We start from the raw sequence: 14,030 nt of genomic DNA on the forward strand, positions 1-14,030 counted from the left end.
ATACAAGTTATATAAGTCATTTACATAACGCACACGTGAAATTACGTTGTTCTTCTTTGTATCTCGCGTTTCTCCTCCTGCTACTTTGGTTATGAAACTAAAACCCATGGAAAGGTCCCCAATACTACGTTTAATCTTGGCTCAGAAGAAGGCTAGCCTTATTTTTTTTACTATTTCCAATAAACCTGAGATTACAATGTCATCCACATACAAAAATTTTTTTGACCAGCTGTAGAATGTGAAAGACGATCGATTATCAACCCAAGAAGATAGAGTCCCACATACGAAAAAGGGGGAAGACTGTCTTCTCCTTCTTTCCTTAGTCAGTAGTTACTACTAAGATTGAGCATTAAACAGAAAGGGTGCCCCTACATTGGTTTCAACTCATTCCCAGCTGCATAGTGCCATCCTACCAGCAGCATTGCAGTTGCTAAGGGCTTGCTGTCTCCTCTTTTTTCTTCTTCTCCTTCTTCTTTGCATTTCTTAGGGACGGACCTACATAGGGTAGAAGGGGGCACTTACCCCACTCTCATTTTAATTTAAATAAACACATTATATATAAACTAAGCCCGATTATTTAAAGTCTCAAATTCACTTTATTTTTTATTATTTTGACTATTAGTTAACCTAATCAAATTTAATCTCTCCCATTCTCAAATTCCAACCGTCACCACTTCTTTATTCTCTTAAACATTTTTCTTAGTTTCATATTTTCAACTTTTTTTTCTATTTTTTGTTTAGTGGTTATCTTTTCTTTATTAAAAGGTAAATTTTTTAAATCCTCTAATTTTTTTTATGGAAAAGTATAGGTAAACAATGAAAATATTAAAGAATGTAAACAATAGATATATCGGATGTTCATTTAACTAGTGTACGGATGGTTATTTTAATATTAAAATTTAGAGGGTTAATTTAGAGGTGTAGTGTGTTTTTATTTGATTGGTGGTTGTTCATATTGTTCAACAAAGTCATAGTCTCCTAGCATTCCCCCTTTTTTATATACCTCTTTATGACTATGTATCTTTCAATTTTATTGTTTCTCTTTTTGATATTTTCAATTGCAAATTTTAATTCAAGCAATTATAGTTTAGGTATTAATCTATTTTTTTATTCTCTTTATGAATTTATATTTTATTTTATTCTCAATTTAGTGATTCTTATTATTTATTTGTTTATCTTTCGTTCTATTTTATTATATGTAATTATATTGCATATAAATTTCTAAAGTCAATTGATCAATTTATTAATTTAGAATATATATTTTTTGTTTTTAAAAATAGTAATGAAAAAATATTTTAAAATAATAATCATTCAATTTAGTGATTCTTATTATTTATTTGTTTATCTTTCGTTCTATTTTATGATATGTAATTATATTACATATAAATTTCTAAAGTCAATTGATCAATTTATTAATTTAGAATATATTTTTTTTTGTTTTTAAAAATAGTAATTAAAAAATATTTTAAAATAGTAATGATTGTTTGGTTACATATATAGAGAGACATTCAACCAAGTTGATAATGAAATAATTATTTAACATTTTCAAAATATGAAAACAAGAAGAGAAGTACCTTCAAGATTTGAAGAAAAAAAAGTTAGCAATTAATGTAATTTTTTATTTTTTATTTTTTGTATTCAAATAATTAATGTGCACTTTTATTTTATTAAATTTGAATTAATATATCTTTTGATAATAATGTGTATTATTTTTGCCCCCTCAACATAAATTTGTTGGATCCGTCATTTGCGTTTCTCTTCCTTCTTTTTTCGCGTGTTTCATCTTCATTGTTGTTTTTTTTATTACTGTTGTTGTTGCTGCATTTTTTTTCCTCCTCCTCTTTCTATTGATTTTGCAATATTATGTATTTTTCCTTCTTTGTTTAATTTTTTCCTCCCAAGAAGAATTATGAGAATATGAAATAAGAAGATAAAGAAGAAGAAGCACCAGAAGACGAGGAGGATGAAGAGGAAAAGTTTTGAATTATACAGAACTTATCAACACACATACACTAAAAATTCTTAAACAATAAACTTAAATATCTTCGTATTATACCCAAATTTGCTACAAATACAGAAAAATATTTTCTCTAATGCTGTATTTTTTTTCTTCTTTTTCATATTCCTTTTTTTGTTGAATAAATGTAAGTTCATCATCTTCTAAATAATTTTATAGCATTATGTGTTTTTTCTTCATCTTTGTTTGATTTTTTTTTATTCTTGTTAAAAGAGTAAAACAAGAAGATACTTGAGAAGGTAAAATAAAAAAGAAAAGATGAATAAGAAAAAAAGAAGAAGAAGTAGCAGAAGATGAGGAGGAAAAAGAGGAAGAGTTTTGAGTTATGCAGAACTTATTAGCACATACACCGAAAATTCTTAAATAATACACTCGAATATTTTCGTGTTACATTCAAATTTGTTGCAAATATAGAAAAATATTTTCTCTAATGCTGCATTTTTTCTTCTTATTTTTCTCTTTATTTATTTCTTTCTTTTAGTTGAATGAATGTAAGTTCATTCTCTTCCAAGTAATTTTGCAGTATTATGTGTTTCTTCTTCTTCTTTATTTGATTTTTTTTGTTTTTATTATTGTTAAAAGAGTAAAATAAGAAAAAACTTGAGAAGGTAAAATAAGAAAAAAATGAATAAAAAAAAAAGATAATGATGATGATGAAAAAGAAGAAGAAGAAGAAGAAGCAGTAGAAGATGAGGAGGAGGAGAAAGAAGAAGAGTTTTGAATTATGTAGAACTTATCAGCATACACCGAAAATTCTTAAATAATACACTCAAATATATTTGTATTACACCAAAATATCTTCGTGTTACATCCAAATTTGCTGCAAATACAGAAAAATATTTTCTTTAATGCAGAACCTTTACATTACATTCAATTCAAACCATCAATGACCTACATAATCATAAACTACTAACGAAAAATTAACTAGAATCGAACCACACCTCAACCACTTGATTGAATTCAAAATAATAATCAATTTCGTTCTGGTTCAATTGACAATCTAAATTTGAATTATTCATTATCTTCAACAACGAGATAACTTATGATGAAGGAGAAGAAGAAAAAGGAAAGAGGAGAAGAAATTCAAATGAAAAAAGAAGGAAGAAGAAGAGGAGGAGGAGGAGGTGGTGTTGGTGACGACGTTAACGAAAGAGAAAAATAACGAAAAAAAGAAGAAGAAGTAACAACACCAAAAAAACGTACACGCGTGAATATAAATGACTTATATAGATTTGTATTAAAAGATGATTTGTATGTGGAGAATAATAATATATATATATATACTTGTAATGTGTCAATTAGGCAACGTGTTGAAAGAGTAATCCAAACAAGTTGACAGTGAAGAAACTATATGGGATGTGAACCGTCCACATTACATCATTTTAATAATTACATTAAATTTCTTTTTCAAAACCATTATTATTAATTAATGTTAGTCTTTCACATCAAAATTCTTCAAATCTGCCGTCCTCTTCTCAAGAAATTTAGAAAAGTGTAAGAGTAATGGAGTTCACACAATTATTTCAGAAGTTCTAGCTTACTTCTTTTTGTGATACCTTTAGTATTGTTAATAAACTTAACACATATGAATGCTATCTCCTTATTCATCGAAATTCCTAACTACGACCAAGTACAGCAGTTTAATTGTGTTAGGTTTCACCATTTTCTCTCACAATAATTAAAAAAATTAATATTACGAATAAACAGTAGAGGGAAGAGTGATACTATATTGTATAGAGTAGGAACTCTGAAAAATAAATTAAAGCAAATATATGTTGTAAAAAATAATAATACTGTTAGAATATAATTAGGAACAATTAGGATCAATTAGTATTATTTAGTATATCTGAATATTTATTATAGGAGATTACGTCTTTATTATTACGATTTTCTTAGTACCTATAAATACTCTTTTATATTGTATCATTCTAGACAACTTAAATACACTCAATAATACATAAATTATTTCTCCAATTTAGTCTCTTATTTCTAACAAATACAAAAGGGGAGAGATTCTATTATGTAATCTATCATTTACATACAATGCCAGCCGAGCTTGGGGGCTATGACGTGTACCCCGCTAAGCTCGGGATTAGCATCAACAACAACAATCCGACCATGAATCTCGGAAACAAACAAACCAAAACTGAAACAATCACGCACGTGAGTTATACACTATCCCATAGACGTTACTTGCGAAAACAGAACTCATCATCCAAGCCACCAATATCAGAACAAATCAGGCAATACTCGACGCTCCAGTCATCTATAAAATAAGGGTAAAAACAACCTAAGAGAGACAGGTCACAGAACTCACTCTGATTTACTTCTCTTATTTTATCATAACTCACATTCTTACTTGAGCGTCGGAGTGCTTTTTGCAGGTGCTCCCGCCGTCGTGTTTCACCACACCGAGGTTACCTTTGGAGACTACCTCCCTGACGACGCACAACTCCTGGAACTAAGCGAATCTCGTTGGGGACCTATACTTCGGCTGGTTTGGACGGAACATTTGGCGCCCACCGTGGGGCCCGTTACACTGACCCCACTCTTTCTTTTGTATAGCACCTCGTGTTTTCTTTTTACGCAGAGATTCTCAACCTTCACGCATGGCTGATAATGGAGTCCATCAAAACACTCAGGCCGAGCTCATGGCTCAAATGGCCGAACTGCAAGCGGAAGTCAAAAGGCTGGCCGAACTAACCAACCAAAATGACGCCAGTAAACGTGAAGACAACGGTCATAAAGGAAAAACAGACCTACTGAGTATTGACCCACCAAGGGAGAAGCTGACCTTGGACAACCCATTCTTTGAGGAGATCACCAACTACCAGATGCCAAAGCATTTCACATTACCTTCTTCCCTCGAGCCATATAAGGGGATTGGTGGCCCCCGGGCTCACATCAAGAAATTTCAATCTATGATGTTCTTTAATGGTCCTAATAACAAACCCGTCCTTTGCAGGGCCTTTCCTACTTACCTCGATGGCGCAGCCCTGCTTTGGTTCTCAAAACTACCTGCGGGATCAATCTCTTCTTTCGAGGAATTAGCAAAATCCTTCATAGACTACTTTGCTGCAGCGAGGATATATGTACATGGATCGGACTACCTCGGCACCATTCACTAAGGACCCCAGGAGAACTTGAAAGACTACCTAACCAGGTTTGCAGAAGCGACAATGGAAATACCCGACTTAGACCCCGCCGTCCATCTGCACGTCATAAAGGCAGGACTCCGACCCGGAAAATTCAGGGAAACAATTGCAGTAACAAAGCCAAAGACATTGGAAGAGTTCCGAGAAAGGGCGGCAGGGCAGATGGAGATCGAAGAGCTCCGCGAAACCGAAAAGACAGAAAAGAGACAACATAAAAGAGAGGATGAAAAATCCACAAGGTCGGCAAACATCAAGGACCTCAAGAGACCCTTCAAGCTAACCCCAAAATTTGACAATTACACCAGGTTCAACACAATAAGGGAAAGGATAATCAAAGAAATACTCAACGCCAAAATCATAAAACCACCAACAAGGGCCGGGAGCTATCAAGACCAGAGATTCGTCGACAAAAGCAAGCACTGTGCTTTCCACCAAAAGTACGGCCACACAACCGGCGAATGTATAATAGCCAAGGACCTATTAGAAAGATTGGCCCGGCAGGGCCTCCTAGATAAATACATCGAGGGAAGGAAGCATAAAGAGAACGATAGAGAGGAACGCCAACAGACCTCAGGAGCAAAAGAAACCAACAAATGGCCAAACAGCACACCACCTAAAGGGATCATAAACACCATATCAGGAGGATTCGCCGGAGGAGGAGAAACAACTTCGGCGAGAAAACGTAACTATCGCACGATGCTTGCAATAGAAGGGACAACACCACATAACAACAAGGACATATCAAACCTAGAAATCGTTTTCAACCAGAGGGACATATGCTCGGCCGCACCACACTCAGACGACCCAGTGGTAATTTCTATCCAAACAGGCGAGTTACTGGTAAGAAAAGTCCTCTTGGACCCAGGTAGTAGTGCCGATGTTCTGTTTTACACTACTTTTCTAAAAATGCAAATATCTGAAAAACTTATACAACCTTCATTCGGAGAATTAGTCGGATTCTCCGGAGAAAGAGTACCGATTAAGGGCTACATATGGTTGAAGACAATGATGGGAAACCACCCATTGTCACGAACCATCGACATACAATACCTTATAGTTGACTGCCCTAGTCCTTATAACATTATTCTCGGAAGACCTGCTCTGAACATGTTCAGGGCAGTAGTTTCAACCTTTCATCTATGTGTAAAATTTCAGGCACAGGACGGAAAAATAGCGACACTTCACTCAGACCGACAACAAGCTCGGCAATGTTACAACGCAAGCCTGAAAAGGTCGGCTCCAAGACTAGAGTTCCAGCAAGAAGTCAAAGCAATCCATAACGCAACAGAGGTACTGTCCTTGGCAGAGCTTGATCCGCACGAGGACACCCAAGAGAGGCCTCAACCAGCAGACGAGCTCCAGAAAATCCCACTGACAGAGAAACCAGAACGGTTCACATACGTCGGCCAGGCACTACAGGGAAAGGAAAGATCAGAACTGGTGAAAGTGTTGCAAGACAACGCCGACCTATTTGCATGGACCCCGGCAAATATACCAGGAATAGATCCGAGCATTATCTGCCATAAACTCGCCACGAACAAGGCAAGCCGACCTATAGCTCAGAAAAAGAGGAATCTCAGAGCAGACAAATCAAAGGCCGCACTGGAAGAAACCGAAAAGCTACTTAAAGCCAACTTCATCAAAGAAATCAGATTCACTACATGGCTCTCGAACGTAGTAATGGTAAGAAAAAATTCAGGTAAATGGCGCATGTGCGTCGACTTCACAGATTTAAATAAAGCATGCCCCAAGGATGCTTATCCTCTACCATGCATCGATAAACTTGTAGACAGTGCCTCAGGTTACAAAAGCTTGAGCTTCATGGATGCATACTCTGGTTACAACCAGATACTCATGCACCCAGAAGACCAAAGCAAAACCGCGTTTATAACCGAGCATGGAAATTTTTGTTATAGAGTAATGCCATTTGGACTAAAGAATGCAGGTGCAACATACCAGCGACTGATGGACAAGGTGTTCCATCATCAGATAGGTCGGAACATGGAGATCTATATGGATGATATTGTCGCCAAGACCACCCATGGGAAGTCACACTGCGATGATCTTAAAGAAGTATTTGAACAAGTCCGAACATACAGAATGAGGCTCAACCCAAAAAAATGTGCTTTTGGAGTACGAGGGGGAAAATTCCTCGGATTCATGCTAACATCACGAGGTATAGAGGCGAACCCAGAAAAATGTAAGGCAATACTCAGCATGGCAAGCCCCAAAACAGTCAAAGAAGTACAACAGCTAGCAGGGAGAATAGCAGCATTATCCCGGTTCCTACCATCAGTATCGAGCCGATCATATCATTTCTTCCAAACAATAACAAAGAACAAAAAGTTTCTATGGACAGAAGAATGTGAAAAAGCTTTCGCTGAACTCAAAGTCGTCTTATCATCACCTCCAGTACTACAAAGACCTGAAATTGGCAAGCCCTTATACTTATACCTATCCGCTTCCGAGCATTCTATAAGCTCGGCCTTAATGATCGAGTCAGGGAAAGCACAACAACCAGTATACTTCGTCAGCAGAGTCATGCAGCCAACAGAACAAAGGTACCCAAGAATTGAACGGCTAGCTTTAGCGCTTGTAACAACGGCGAGGAGACTTAGACATTACTTTCAAAGCCACACGATAATAGTACGAACAAACCAACCATTACGACAAATACTAACAAAACCGGAATTAGCTGGACGACTGACCAAATGGTCCATAGAGCTCTCAGAATTCGATATCCAGTTTCAACCAAGGTCGGCACTAAAGGCACAAATCCTAGCCGACTTCATATCAGAATTAACCTCGGCCGAACACAACAAGCACTGGGAGCTACATGTAGACGGGGCATCCAGCCGAGAAGGAAGCGGAGCCGGAGTGATTCTGAAAGAAGGAGAAAACGTAGTGGCCGAACAGTCGCTACAATTCCACTTCTCAGCAAGCAATAACCAGGCCGAATATGAAGCCCTCATAGCCGGACTCAAGCTCGCCCTCAACCTCCAGATACAAAGTCTGACAGCACACTGTGATTCCCTCTTGGTAGTCCAACAAATCCGAGGAGAATACCAGGTAAAAGATCCCTTGCTAGAGCGTTACTGGCTGATAGCAAAGGATCTTATTTCGAAATTCAGTTCATTCACCATTCTACATGTACATAGAGAAAAGAACACTAGAGCCGACGTATTATCTAAACTTGCATCCACTAGGGTAGACACACAAGCATCAGCACTAACACAACTGACACTCAAAAAACCCAGCATTGAATTTATATCTATAACAAACATTAACCATCTCCATGACTGGAGAACGCCCTTTCTTGAGTACATCAATACAGGTACCGTGCCTAAAAATGAGCTTAATCCACAACACTTCAGACGAAGGGCAAGCCTATATACAAGCGTAGCAGGAGAACTGTATAAGCGGGGCATCTCACAACCGTTACTGAAATGCCTGAACAACGAGGAGGCAAGAGAAGTAATGAACGAAGTACATGAAGGCGTATGCGGAAACCACATCGGAGGGAGAGCCCTAGCCGCAAAAATCGTCCAAACAAGATATTTTTGGCCGACCATGAAAAGAGATTGCATAGCAAAGGTCAAGAAATGCGACAAATGCCAAAAGCATGAGGCCATTTCTACGAAGCCAGCCGAGCTATTGCACAGTATGGAGGTAAGCTGGCCTTTTCAGAGATGGGGACTCGATATCCTCGGCCCATTTCCAGTAGCACCAGGTCAGGTAAAATTTCTTTTAGTATCAATTGACTACTTCTCAAAATGGATAGAAGCGCAACCCTTAGCAAAGATAACAGCCGAAAAGGTAAGATCTTTTATATGGAAAAACATAATATGCCGATTTGGAATACCAAGAGAAATAATATGAGATAACGGTAGACAATTTACCGATAATAACCTCGGCACATTTTTAAGCAATTTTAATATACAGCACTATTTTAGCTCGGTCGAACACCCACAAACCAATGGGCGAGCCGAAGCTGCTAACCGAGTTATATTGCAGGCAATAAAGAGAAAACTTGACAATGCGAAGGGTGAATGGGCCGAGCTAATCCCAGAAATACTATGGAGCTACAACACTACAATACAAACAACCACTGGTGAAACACCTTTCAGGTTGGTATACGGGGCAGAGGCACTGATCCCAGTAGAAGTCGGAACACCCACGGTTAGGACCGAGCTATACGACGAACAAAACAACACTCTCGTAAGAGGGGCCGAGCTTGACCTCATCGAAGAAGATAGGGATATCGCAGCAATCAAACAAAGAGCCATGAAACAATTGGCTGCAAGAAGACACAATAGCAAAGTCGTCCCGAGGACTTTCTCAGAAGACGATCTTGTCCTCAGACGAACTGAAGACGCAAGATGACCTCCTTCACACGGCAAGCTCGCCGCGAACTGGGAGGGACCCTTTCGAATAGCAAAAGTACTCGGAATGGGGGCTTACCAACTACAGACATTACAGGGCAGCCCAGTGTCAGGAAACTGGAATGTTTCCTCATTGAAAGTGTATAGATCATAAATTGTACAATCAGCGGATGAAGGCACTCTTTTCCCCCCTTAGAGCTTTTTTCCCAAAAAGGGTTTTGCCTAAGCAAGGGTTTTAACGAGGCCGGACGCCCAATATATTCAAATTATCGAATGTTTCTCTCAAATCTAAGCCTAACAAACAAAATACAAAGGAGAACGATGTATACAAAATCAAAAACAAAGTGACATCATTAACTTGGCCTAAACCTCGGCCAAAGCAAAATAGTTCAAAATATCAACAAAACAAGACCAAACCTCGGTCAAACAAAAGAAAATAGTCAATAATAGACAATCATACACAAACTAAGAGGGAGGAGCGTTCTCATCGTGCTCCTCCGCAGTTCCATCTACAACTAATTTTCCACCAACAACTATCTTAGTCATATCAAGCTGATCACTGTCAAAATCCGGGGCCAGCACAGCGATCTGACTCACAGCTCGTTCAAATCCATAGGAGAACATCTCCATACCATGCTCATCCAACTCATGAACACGAGAAGTGAGCCGACCTTTGGCCACATCATGTTCCATAACTTCGGCTTGCAGCAAACGGATCTGATCCCTTAAGCGAGTCACCTCCTCTTCGGAATCCTTTGCCCTAGCCAAAGCGCTGATAACAGCATCATCTTTCTCCTTAGCAGCCTTTTCCAACTCATCTATCCTCATATTATGCGACTTCTCCAGATCGGCAACTCGATTCACAATCCCCTGTTGCTCGGCACCGATAAGCTCGGTGGTTCGACCAACACACATCAGACGAGAAGCAACAATCTACACAAACATAAAAAACCACAAAAAGTCAAAAGGCAAGGAAAAAGTATACCAAAATGCTCGAACTATAGCAGGCATTACCTGAACAAATTTACCAAGAGACTCCATGCCAACACGGCGAGTCATGAGCATATCTCCAGGGTATTGAGACACCTTATCAGAAAGATCGGCAAAGTCAAATTGATCACTCCACAAGGAATGCGATCCAGAGCCAGGAATAAAGCCATGGAGCTTTCTCTGACGATCAAAAGCAACCCCACCACCTCCAACAACTTCCCTTACTTCCTCCGAGATCACCTCCACAGATTTTTCAACATTATCCCTCTTCCTCTTAAAGGAAGACGCAGCCTGAGCAACAGATTGAGCAATATCACCTCCCCCCTCATTTACTGCCAGAGAGGCATCGGTGAGTCTTTCCTTTTTCTTTTTTAGAAAAGTCTGAAGACGCCCTGGATCAAGAAGAGGTACCCGTCCACGTACACAGAAGACAAAAGATCAGAATAAATAAAGCAAGTGAGAAACAAACACAAAATAGTCAAGAAATACCTAAATATGCTTTCAAACCATCCATATCACCAGAGTCATAATAGCGAAGAAGGTCAGGAATAGACAAACACTCCCCCCCAGCAAAACTCTCAACCAAAAAATCTAGTAACCGCTCCTCCTCCTCACTCCGTTCAACAGCTTCAAGAATCTGACAAGGTTCCGAACACCAGTATAAGGGAAATCTCTCTACCAACTCGTCATCTAGATAGAAGGGGTATTCAGATTCCACCGACCTCACCTTTACAAACAAAGATTTAAAGTTTTTAAAGGAAGACTTATAAAGAAGGAAGAGAGATCGACCAGGGTAACTGCTCAGACATACCCATAACCCCTTTCGAACCCCTTTCGCCTGAAACAACGAGAAAAAGACGGCAAGAGAACAAGGGACAGAAAGAAAGCTCATTAAACACTGGAAAGCACGCAAAAACGCCCAAGAGTTAGGGTGTAACTGTGAAGGCGCACAGTTCAACTGGGTTAACACATCACATTCAAATGCAGAAAACGGGAACCTAACGTGAAGCTCAATAAGACAAGGAGTATAAAAATAGAAATACTGCCAATCCCCCCTACTCTCGCAAACCCTATCTTCACTAGAACAGGGAAGGAACTCAACCGCAATACCAGATCCCTCCTTCACAACATGCAAGCTACGAAGCTCACTAATGGAGTCGGCACTAACAAACGAAGAGGAGCGGGTCCTCACATCATCATGAACCCAGTAATAGGGATTAGATTCATCCTCCTCCACAACTTTATCTTTTTCTTTATCCCTCGCCATCCCAGAAGAAAGAATAGAGAAAAGAAAACAGACTACAGAGGAAAAAACGAACCTTTAGAAGTCATGGCAAAGGTCAGAAAGAATTTGAAACAGCAACGAAATTCCCAAAGGAAAATTATTGCAAGCCCACTAACTTAGTGGGTAAATACCTCACAACCGTTAAACAAGCGTGGATAACCCAAACGGCAAATAAAAGCATTAAAAGCGGGCACGTTTTGCAAGAAAAGCAATAGCAACGCCTTCCAAGACCAGTTAACACCATTGAAGACCACTTTTGGAGCGGCCCGAGCGGCCCAGACACAACGAAAGCAACTCAATAAGCTCGTCTATCATTTACATGCAATGCCAGCCGAGCTTGGGGGCTATGACGTGTACCCCGCTAAGCTCGGGATTAGCATCAACAACAACAATCCGACCATGAATCTCGGAAACAAACAAACCAAAACTGAAACAATCACGCACGTGAGTTATACACTATCCCATAGACGTTACTTGCGAAAACAGAACTCATCATCCAAGCCACCAATATCGGAACAAATCAGGCAATACTTGACGCTCCAATCATCTATAAAATAAGGGTAAAAACAACCTAAGAGAGACAGGTCACAGAACTCACTCTGATTTACTTCTCTTATTTTCTCATAACTCACATTCTTACTTGAACGTCGGAGTGCTTTTTGTAGGTGCTCCCGCCGTCGTGTTTCACCACACCGAGGTTACCTTTGGAGACTACCTCCCTGACGACGCACAACTCCTGGAACTAAGCGAATCTCGTTGGGGACCTATACCTCGGCTGGTTTGGACGGAATAATAATAATAATAATAATAATAATAATAATAATAATAATGATGATGATGTTTTCTAAATTGTACAGTATAAGAATAGTAGAAGTAGTAGATTTAAATCGTATATACGTCAGAAAACTTTTTGCTGATCGGTGAATGATGTCTTCATTCTTGTGTGAAAGCTTTTATTAGTAAATGGAGAAAACGAGTTAACAACTTTTTAAAGTGTTTTTGAAATTATATTTGAAATTAAAAAAAGTCTTTGAAATTACTAGTTGTTTAATTATGTTTTTAAAATTATATTCTCAGATCTATAGTAGTCTCTCACGAAAATTTTGTCTTAAATTGATAATAAAAAAATTGAAAAGTGTACTAATTTCAGAGAACAAAAAAAAAAGAGAAGGGAAAGTTTTGCGGTTAATTTTTTTAGATTGATTAAATATATGTGTAATATATTGTTATTGATAGATTTGGTATTTTTTTTTATATGGTGTTTTATTTAAATCTGACGTATTTTTTTTAATTTGTTAAAATGAAAATCAGACGGTCCGATTTAACATTAAAAATTTTTTTATTTTCAAAATTACAAATTAGACCGTCCAATTTATAATTATTAATTTAAAAAATAAAATAAATCGAAAACACCGAATTATTTAAGCCATACCAACGTTTTGCAGATAGTAAATATAATTTAAGAATTAGGATTTTAAAAAGGAAAAGGAGAAGGGATCAAATATAATTTCTCATTTCTTTTTCTTTTTCTGGGTACAATAATGTTGACCCGTATATACTTTTAGTTTGAGCTCTTGGTCGTTCTTATCCATTCACACACGGCTTGCACGTTTAAAGTTGTAAAGTCAAAACTATCAACATTGACCAAAAAGGTTAATTTAAAATATTTTTATTTCTTTTTCCTTTAAAGAATAAAGAGCCCAAAAACTCGAAATTATTCAGTTTTTTTAACCGAATAACGGCGTTAATTCAAGAACAGCTCAAAGTCCAACGAAAGAATCACCTCAAAACTAAAACAAGTTGAATAGTTGACCAACAAACAAATTAGAAAGATTTGATGAATAATTAAAATTAAACTAACTCCAAGTTGCACATAAAAATCACAAGAACGAGTGAGCTCATGCCAAGATTAATTCAACTACTATTAAAGTTAGCAAAACAATGTAATAAAATGTTAAAATAAATAAGCATACAATATTCTTGTTCCTTTATATTAATTGGTCAATTCAACCATTCCTTGATTTTCAATATTATCTTTGGGTTCAGATAATGTTAGTTTATGACTCAAAAATTAATTAAACTAATTCTTAATAATAATGCGCCCCCAAAAATTAAAGAAGCAAAATCTATCTTATCCTATTAGACGTAGTCGATTATATATGGATAAAAGTGACCGATTTATTTGAATCTTACAATTTATA

General features: G+C 37.6%; 1 protein-coding gene across 1 annotated transcript; it reads left to right on the forward strand.

The window, feature by feature from the left end:
• Positions 5,197-9,555, forward strand: LOC107616247. The gene is made up of 2 exons (XM_016318229.1): positions 5,197-8,988; positions 9,115-9,555. Exons 1-2 carry the CDS (start codon positions 5,197-5,199, stop codon positions 9,553-9,555), a joined length of 4,233 nt encoding a protein of 1,410 aa, XP_016173715.1.

Source organism: Arachis ipaensis, chromosome B09 (assembly GCF_000816755.2).
Source record: "Arachis ipaensis cultivar K30076 chromosome B09, Araip1.1, whole genome shotgun sequence".
Lineage (NCBI taxonomy): Eukaryota > Viridiplantae > Streptophyta > Magnoliopsida > Fabales > Fabaceae > Arachis > Arachis ipaensis.

Coding starts and splice junctions, on each gene's coding strand:
- LOC107616247 (XM_016318229.1), top strand. CDS start 5,197: ATGGAAATACCCGACTTAGACCCCGCCGTCCATCTGCACGTCATAAAG. Junction 8,989..9,114: donor CAAAGATAACAGCCGAAAAG/GTAAGATCTTTT, acceptor TTTAATATACAG/CACTATTTTAGCTCGGTCGA.